Here is a 9,412-nt window from a genome sequence, read left to right as displayed (position 1 = left end):
GAAAGTAGAAATTTAGTGTTTGAGAAAATGAAGATCCAATTGCCATCAACATAACCCACCTAACACCAGTTAGTTTGTCACCATAATTTTTTATTTTTGGCTCGAGGAGATAACGTATAACTCCTAGCCAAACTTTCCTTTGATTGTTATATTTCATTTTGAACTTGCTTGACTATTCGAATCACACCATCATTGATCGAGAAATATAAAGAAAAGAAGGAAATTGAATCTCTAAATAACTCATTTACAGATACCAAACAAATATTCAATACTTATTTCAAAAATAAAAACAAACCGCTATATCGGAGATGGTGGCGGTGTTACATCATCATCAGTCAACGATCTAACGCAGTTGTTATAGAGATCCATGTTCGTTTGGAAATAGGTTTTCCCTTTCGCTCTCATCTGGCTTGATGAATCTGTAGGTCGTACGTGGTGGCGTTGGTTGTGGTATCGCCGGCCATGGGTGCCGGAATTTGGTTTCCTTTTCTGATTGTGAAGAGGCTTTGCTTGGTTTTTCTATTATAATATAATAAAAAAAGCCAATGTTTTAAAAACCGGTATTTTAGTTATACCGGCGTGGAAAAATTTTTCGGTATTATCGGTATTATCGGTAATACCGGAAATACCGGCCGATACGACTATTTTTAAATTATTATATTTTCTTGCGTAAAAATCTTACAAAACTTATTACAGTTTAACAAAAATAGTCAAAATGCAATTATAATTTACTCAAAAATAAGACCAAATATGTATTTCATAACAAAATATAGGTTTTAAAGTTCATAAGTAACAAAAAATAACATTAAAGTATCATAAAAATATTTTTTTTAAAAAATCAAAATTTATTTTTTGAAAATACCGGAAATACCGGTATGGTATTACCGGAAAATACCAGGAATACCGAAAATACCGGTCGGTATTGAATAGTGAAAATACCGAAAAAATACCGGACTTAAAATACCGGCGTGGTCTCCGGTACCGGTAATACCGGCCGGTATTTATCGGTATTTAAAACATTGAAAAAGGCTACATGGGATTTTTCACGAGGAAAACAAATGAGGTTTTGATCAATGAGTTTTTACACTGTGTATGGATTAGATTTGGATGTTATATCTAAATTTTGAGTTTTAAGAAATTAGTCTTTTTTATTATTATTTGATATGAAGATCTAGAATTAAATATATAAGTTGGTTAGAGATGATGATGAAAATAGTTTTGATCTGAAAAAAAAAGAAGGTAAAGAAATGGGAAGTGATATTTGTACCACTGTTTTTGATAAATTTACCAAAGCTATGTATTACCAGTTTGTACAGTAAGCTATAAAAGTTGTACATTGTGGTACACCAATCAAAAGTGGTGGTACAGATATCATTTCCCTAAAGAAATGATGGGTGTTTTGAGAGGTCATATGGACGATTATGCCCTCACATGTTTAGCACATGAAGGGTTTAAACGGTCAGATCTAACGGAAGTTAGTACCAGGGGCTTCTGACAATGATAACAAAAAACACAGGGATTATTTACAACGAAAAAAAAAAGTTTGGGAGCAACTTAATAATACAAAGAACCACAAAGATCATTTGTGACATTTTCTCATTAAAAAAACACTAGTTTTTCATAACATCGCTTTGATGTTATAAAGCGACTTGATAGAAAGCGAGATGTATATACATGCACCCACATTGGCCATTTGGCCCTACTCATCTTCGCTTAAACAATACGATTTGACCAAATGCAGAGCACCACATGAAAATCATCCGCATAGTGCCATCAAAAACTTGCGAGATCAGCATGAATATCTACGTGGCATTTCCACGTAACCAAATAACAAATCCTAAAATCGACACATAGAGCGCCACGTGTCATATAGTCACGTGGGTGTCAGTCACGTGTCAATTATGATGAATCGCCGACAATGGTTGCCCATAAAAAATGGCACGTGGGCTCCACTAGTTGTCAAATGGAACCATAGCCATCCAAATCTACACTATTTGAATACTGCGTCGTTTTTGATGAATTCTTTTCATACCAATCATTCCCACCATACATTGTCTGCTCTCTCTCAATCTCATCTCAATCTCATCTTTACCTTATCCTTTAAATTGATATATTTTCCAAAAATAGAATAAATTGTCTATTTCATGCTATGATAAAATAAAATTCATTAATTATTCTCAACTAAAAACAACTTGTTTATCTATACCTGTATGAACTCTGAACAATGTATTTAGGTATTTTTTTTTATTTAAATATAAAAAAGTGTTTTTATTTATAACATATATTAGTTAATTAAATGAAGATAACTTATATTAATAGATTAAAAAAAGCTATATATTTGTTCAAATAATATGTATACTAACTTATATCATATATACTATATTATAAAAATAATAGTCCAATGTTAAAAGTTACATGAGAAAAAATGTGTAAAATATCTTTAATGATTATATTACACTATTAGTCATTTATCTTTTAATATATCTTCATTAACCTTTTACATCAATTATCTACACCACTCGATGTCGTTTGTATCACCAACAATTGTCCCCCACCACCACACCGTTACCGTCACAAATACCGCCGCATTGCGCGAGTACCATGCAAATAAATCATAAAATAACTCATACCATAACTTGGGCTATCTCCAATGGAGGTGTCCTTAGGTGCCTTTGAATATCCTTTGCCGTTGAAGCTTGTCTAAAATTAAAGATTTTTTAAAAGATGCTCGAACCTAAAGGCATGCCCTTACTTGTCCTTATCTAATATATTTTTGTTTTTAGTGGAGGTAAAATGATATGTAAGGATGTTTGTATGGTTAGAGATAAAATTATAAGATTTGAAGAATTTGTAAAGATGTATAAGGGGCAAGAGTGTAGTCGGCAAAAACTCTTGGCAAAAACCATCGGTTAGCATCGGCAATACTATAGCACGTGAATCGGCAAGTATCGGTAAGTTTAATCGACAACTTTTGGCATGCTACATCGGCTAGTTTTGGTCAATAAAAGTGAATGTTGAGCAAGTCCATGTGGTTAGTTTTGGCAGAAAAAGTGCAGTGGGAGTTTGTCTTTTCCTATATGTATAGATGTGTATATATATAAAATTTTTATATATTATTTCAAAAAGAAGAAAGAACCGATCAGCAATTCGGCACCTTTTATCTGCTTACACCTTTCATTTTGGCAATTATTGGTTTGTTTTTGACATTGCCATGTGGCCATTTGTGATTAGCTGAAAATTTATCAAAAATCGACAAAGCGGCACCACATCCTTACCCGTAAGGATTTGTAAGGATATGTTATGACAGTTCAAAGACGTTTAAAAATGTCCTTAACATTGGAGATAGTCTTATCTCCCATTCTAATATTAGCATCACCATCAGTCCATCACCAATCAGTATATTCGAGTTTCATAAAGTAATTCAAAGAATATTTAAATCTCATTGGCCCATATTAACTTCAATCCTGTAGATTAGAATACTACGAAAATAATGTCAACTATGTTTTGCCCCGTAAACATTCACGGTGCAAGTGGCCATGATAATAATTAATTATTATTAATACTAATATTCTATTCCAATGTTATTAAAGTAATAATAATACTGGAGTAGTTTGATATTTGAAACGAGTGGGTATCACATGGGCTTATAAGTTTTAGCGGTCAAGAGTTGGCCATGTCAGCCCAACAACTTTGAAATCAAAATTTGTGGTTGGCCGGTCACTAAAAACTGCCCACAGATTTACCGATTGTTTCTCGACCTGTTTCCCGGGAGCCAATCATATCGATTTCTTTTATCTATTATTTAATTTAACAATTTATTTTATCTCTAGCAATTATTGAAAATTAGATGTATGGTTATAATTATGGCTATCATTTTTAAGTTCTGGACCCTCACACATCACGTCTAGAGTTGAATCATTCATATAGTTATGATAATCTTATACAAAAATGTTACAATTAAAATTAAATTTTGGCTTAATGTGCACAAAACATCAAAAGCATTTGCTAGTTCTCATGTTCCATTTACACCTTTTTATCATCAAGAAAGACATAAGAAATTGGTATGTAGCAACAAAGAAATCGGATCGAGAAAGAAGAATTAGGAATGAATAGATGCATACAATCAATTGTTCAACATTATGTTCGTGTGTTAACACATTCTATGATGATTTGTGGAATCATTCGAAACCTTAACAAGACCAATTAAAACCTAGATAAAATTCATTACATCAAATATCATAACTCCTTTCATATGATCAAACATAAAAATATTACAAAATACTCAAAGTGATAGGAAGTAGAATGATATATAGTCGGAACAAAATGAGAAAAATACTATAAATACCCGATCGTATGAGTTCCATACTTAACCGATACGGTATTTTGATAACTTTTGAAACGATACGAGTACGGCGTCTATCCTTAATTGGTGTGTAGTGTTTATTTATTTTGGAAAGAATAACAATTGTAAAATACAAACAACATCATTTTCCTCCGGAGAGTGATATTTATACAACAAATTTTAGCCATTTACAACAAAGATACAAAATTTATTACGCAGTGTACAACTGTACCATGCAGAATTTGTTGTAGATGGTTAAAAGTTGTTCGTAGAAATATATTTCACTTTTCCCCATTGCTTTACTTACAAATAAAATTGTAAAATGTTATTCCAGTCCTTTAATTTCCTATTTTAAAATTTAAAACGTCTATAAATAGCAACAAAATAAATAAATGAACAAAAATAGTCATACTTGTAGAATTGACACACACACAAAACCCCCCATTACTCCCCCGGAAAACCAGAAAACCAAACCATTCCCTGAAAAACAGGAATGAAGAAAAAGTGCGAATTATGTAGCCTATCAGCCCAGATTTATTGCCAATCAGATAACGCAAGTTTATGTTACACCTGCGACCAAACAGTCCATTCCGCCAATTTCCTTGTAGCCAAACACTCCCGAACTCTTTTATGTACCCACTGTCAATCTCTTACTCCTTGGACGGCTTCTGGTCTTAATCTCGGTCAAACTAAGACTACTTGTGCCAACTGCCAACAACAACAACAATCTGATTCATCTCATCATATCCAAAACGACGTCGTTGAAGAAGAAAATGATGATAATAATAATACTGAATATGATGAAACCGATGATGTAACTGAGGATGATGAAGAAGTATCTTCTTCTGACGAATCTGATGCTGAGAATCAAGTGGTGCCGTGGTCTTCTGTTGTCTCGCCACGTGTCAATAGCTGTTCTAGTAGTGATGAATGTAGTAGATCTCAGATGAAACGGTGTCGTTTTGATCATGAGTTTATTGATTCTGAGGTTGGTTAAGTTTTTGTAACAGAATTCTGTTAGGCTGCTTTTCTATTTCTTTCTTATTTTTTAAAAATAAATAAATAAATAAATTATATATGATGATGATGATTGCAGGATGAAATGGATACAGAAGATATAGATACAGATAGAGAAACAGAGTTTTCATCAGAAGAGAGATCAAGTAGGAAAAAGAGGACGGATATTTACAACTACAGATCATACTTATAGGCGCGATTTTATTCATTAGATCGATCAGAAAGAGTTTCTGTTTTAAGAGTCAATTCATTATCCAAAACGATGTACAGTTAAATGATTTGTATGATCTTTTGATTAAATTGTTACACGAAATCGAGTTCAAATGTAGCTTATTGTTTTGATTTTTTTGTAATTGATGTTTGTTTCGCCAAAAAAGGATTTCAATAACAGGAATATTTTTGTTAAAATGTTTTAGATTTCAAAATGTACAGTAGTATTTTTGGAAAATGTCTCCATGATTTGCTTAATTGCACTTGTCTTGATCCATTGTTACCTTACAACTCCAATCAAAGTTCAATAGGATATATGTGTAGGGTTGTTTTATTTAGATAAAATGATTATTAGAGTTTTTTGTAAAAGGTATCAAACTATAAATATAGATACATTATTATATTGTCGTCGAATGAGGGGAGAATGAGAGGCGTTCCAAAGCCTTCTGGTTCACGAGTTTGTAGAGTATTTTCATGATGCTTACTAGTGTCTCAATCGATCTTACAACTCAATTTAAGCCACCCGACTTCTTCAGAAGGCCCTGCTGTAAGGTTTCCGAGTTTGGTGAAATAGCTGAAGAGCTGGATGGTTTCAAAATGCATAATCGATAGGTGGCTCGAGAACTACCGGTTATAACTACTGTTAACGAAGATTAATTGTTGTCTGAACCATAGATGTTGATATCAGCCATTGTCCAATGTCCACCGCACAAGTTGATTTATAGCCCAAGAGTTTTTTTTTTTTTTTTCTTTCTTTCTTTTTTCTGTTTGTTTATTGTTTTCCACTTCCAGGCTGTTATTCTCCACATTTTATGGAATGTTAACTGCATCGATGCGTTGTGTCTCTAAGGCACTTTCAAAATGCCTCAACAGATACTTTGACATACATTAATGGGCAAAACCGTTACACATCATGGCCACCGATTCATGACAAGTTCTTACAATAAGCATTGATCACGTTTTTGTGGCTTCAGTACTATTGATTTGTTTCATCTGCAATATATTTCATCTCTTCAGAGACCAAGATAGTAAACAATTAGTCATGACACAACCTATGATGTAAATACTAAAGATGAGCCTGCTAAAATGAGGTAACTTGAGTTTTTCTACAAAAAAATAAAATGGCGAAAACCAAACATCATCCTCTATACCTTTGTTCAGTATGAAAGGACTTCAACCCTCATATTTTCTAAAGGGATGTAATTCGAGGTCTTTTATTAACTTACATACCAATGTGTGCCTTATGTTCCATCTATATACTTTTTGAGCTACTCATCCTTTGATATATCGTTTCAGATGAATTCCACTATCATTCTTTCGTGCTGTTAATATGACCGTTTCGATTTTGATTAACTTTGGAGAAATTGAAGTAGATTTCAACTAGTTACAACTTACCACAGGACATAGGGAAATAGATGTTAGTAGTATTCTGCCTAAGGTGGATAAACATTCACCATAGTTAGTACTTAGTAGGGATATTTGTGAAACATTTTGGACTTAAATGTTCCCCATCTAGATATGTCAAATGTGCTACGTTGTCGAATGATATTCCAAAGAAGTTTCTGTGAAATGCCTATTGATATTTGGGCCCAAATTGTTAGCCTGCTGAAAACTCTAACTAAAAGCCCATTTTGGATAATTTGGTTCATTTGACCCATTTGAACAATCTATCTAGTACTCTATTTTAAGGAAATGTTTCCAACTTTTATAGGTTTGTATTCTTTTCCCAGCCCCCACAAAAAAGCAACCACTTCTGCTACCTACTTATAGATAAGGCTTTTTTTTTTGTAAGTCTAGTCAATATGTTTCTCAATATACATAAGAAGTCAAATGGAGTATTATGCCTATACAACAATATGACATTTTTGCAAGTGGAATATTGTCTACATTTGATGAAAAAGAGTGCTTGGAACATCTAGTTTTTGTGTTTGTGAATTGTGGAATTGGAAATCTTACCATTTCTAGCTTTAAAAATTTTGTGTTTGTAAAGAACAATAAAGTTGTATCTAGCATCTCAATCTTGTATTAGATCTTTTAACTCTAAAATTGGAGAACCTTGCTTGAGCTTTCTTGGTTGATTTTGTTTCGAATTTTATTTGTTAGTTATTGGTCACTATTTTATCTTTTCACTCATCAAGTTTGTGAAGTAGGGAAATATATCTATGCAGTTATATAAATGCAACATTCAGATTACGTTTGTCAAGATTCCCAAATCTCTTGCTACATTCAGATTACGTTTGTCAAGATTCCCAAATCTCTTGCTCAAAGATCTTGATACGCAAAAGAAGCCTTACGCTTACTCTATGCATTTTTGCTTTTCTAAAATTTCATAGTTCTGGAGTTTCTCATATGAGTATGAGTAGCTCATTTTCGTTCCAGGTGTTGCGTTTCTATTTTTGTGTTTCTATGAAAGCTTTAATTAGCTAGGTATCGTATATATGTTGTAGTTGATCCTAAATTGCCACCTTATTTTACATTAATCATAGCTAGAACTTACATAAATAATGGGACGATCCAGTACTCTTTTTTGTAGAAATTTAATCTAGAATGGATGTCACTTTTTGAACTACCCTAAGTGAAAATAGTAGACATATTGTTCTGTATGTATTGTATCACACTATCACCAATATAGGATTAGGCAGCATTCAAAATGGATAGGTTGAGTAATACGTCAAAGCAAAAATGGGTTTAAGCATCAAAATGGGTCGGTCGGGTTGGGTAAACCCACCAACACTTATTTTTTGAACGGCCCACCAACACTTATCTACTCTTTTTACGTCGTAAAGTAGTTAGAATGTATTGAGCACCTTTTGTACTTTCTTTTAGAACAATTTAAAGTGTAAACATCTAAAAAATGCTAGCTAGGCGACTGATAATCTGCATAGCCCGTTTAGCCCGTTTGGCACATTTGTCATCTTTCAACACCCTTTATACTCATTGTTCCTAAAAATCTTTCTACTAATTTATCATTGTTACCGTGCACACCTATGACACGTTGTTGCGACAACAGTAGTGTCACGCCACACACCCATCGCTCGCTCATTGGGAGAGGTCCATACAACCTGGATTAATCCATTCATATAAAAAAGAGGCGAAATTGACATATCTTACCAACAAATAAAGCTTCAACAATGCAGGAGACAAACAAGAAGTTCATGTATTCAAGTTATATATATTAAAGAATCATTGGTAGCTAAACTTGAATCATATTTTACCATGACTATTAAACCCGTAAGAATTCCATATTTACATATATATAACTTGAACTTTATAAAACCACCATGAATAATGGGACCAAATCTAATCGAAAGAGTATGATAAATCAGTAGTACACTTGATAGTTGTGTGGCTAAATTTTTATGGGGTAAAAACACCTCCACTTTCTTTTATATTAATTTAGTTGCTGTACTAAACACAACTAACTTCTGTCTATCTGATCTTAACAGCATCTCTCTTTAAATCATATATAAAAAAAAAAAGTTAATCATGAAAAAAGCCCTTTGTATTTGTACCTTTTCATCATACAACTTCAGTAACAACACCCAGATTCCACTATACATACATACATATATACAAAATCTGGACGGTCCAGATCTGTCCTAAACACCCTGTGGTTGCATGCATGCATACATATACATTAATGTACAAATACTGGCTGGCTGCTGCTACTAGTATATAGATACATACAAACTACTCTTCAGTTTTAAAGACAAAATGTACTACTTTTTGGCCTTATAGGGATCAGGGGTACCTCCTATTCCTGTCTTTATCTTATTTGGGTTCTGTATCTATACCTTTAGCGATTATATCTTTACCTTCTCTCTTTCCTTGTATACATGTATG

General features: G+C 33.0%; 1 protein-coding gene across 1 annotated transcript; it reads left to right on the top strand.

Moving 5' to 3' along the window:
- The first annotated feature begins 4,742 nt into the window (after positions 1 to 4,742).
- On the top strand, positions 4,743 to 5,767 carry LOC122599984 (zinc finger protein CONSTANS-LIKE 2-like). Its single transcript, XM_043772615.1, has 2 exons — positions 4,743 to 5,330; positions 5,439 to 5,767. Exons 1-2 carry the CDS (start codon positions 4,836 to 4,838, stop codon positions 5,550 to 5,552), a joined length of 609 nt encoding a protein of 202 aa, XP_043628550.1. The 5' UTR covers positions 4,743 to 4,835; the 3' UTR covers positions 5,553 to 5,767.
- The last annotated feature ends 3,645 nt before the right edge of the window (positions 5,768 to 9,412 follow it).

Source organism: Erigeron canadensis, chromosome 5 (assembly GCF_010389155.1).
Source record: "Erigeron canadensis isolate Cc75 chromosome 5, C_canadensis_v1, whole genome shotgun sequence".
Taxonomy (NCBI): Eukaryota; Viridiplantae; Streptophyta; class Magnoliopsida; order Asterales; family Asteraceae; genus Erigeron; species Erigeron canadensis.
The sequence above is the reverse complement of the archived record's forward strand: the minus strand, read 5'-3'. Positions and strand labels throughout refer to the sequence as shown.

Coding starts and splice junctions, on each gene's coding strand:
- LOC122599984 (XM_043772615.1), top strand. CDS start 4,836: ATGAAGAAAAAGTGCGAATTATGTAGCCTATCAGCCCAGATTTATTGC. Junction 5,331..5,438: donor ATGAGTTTATTGATTCTGAG/GTTGGTTAAGTT, acceptor TGATGATTGCAG/GATGAAATGGATACAGAAGA.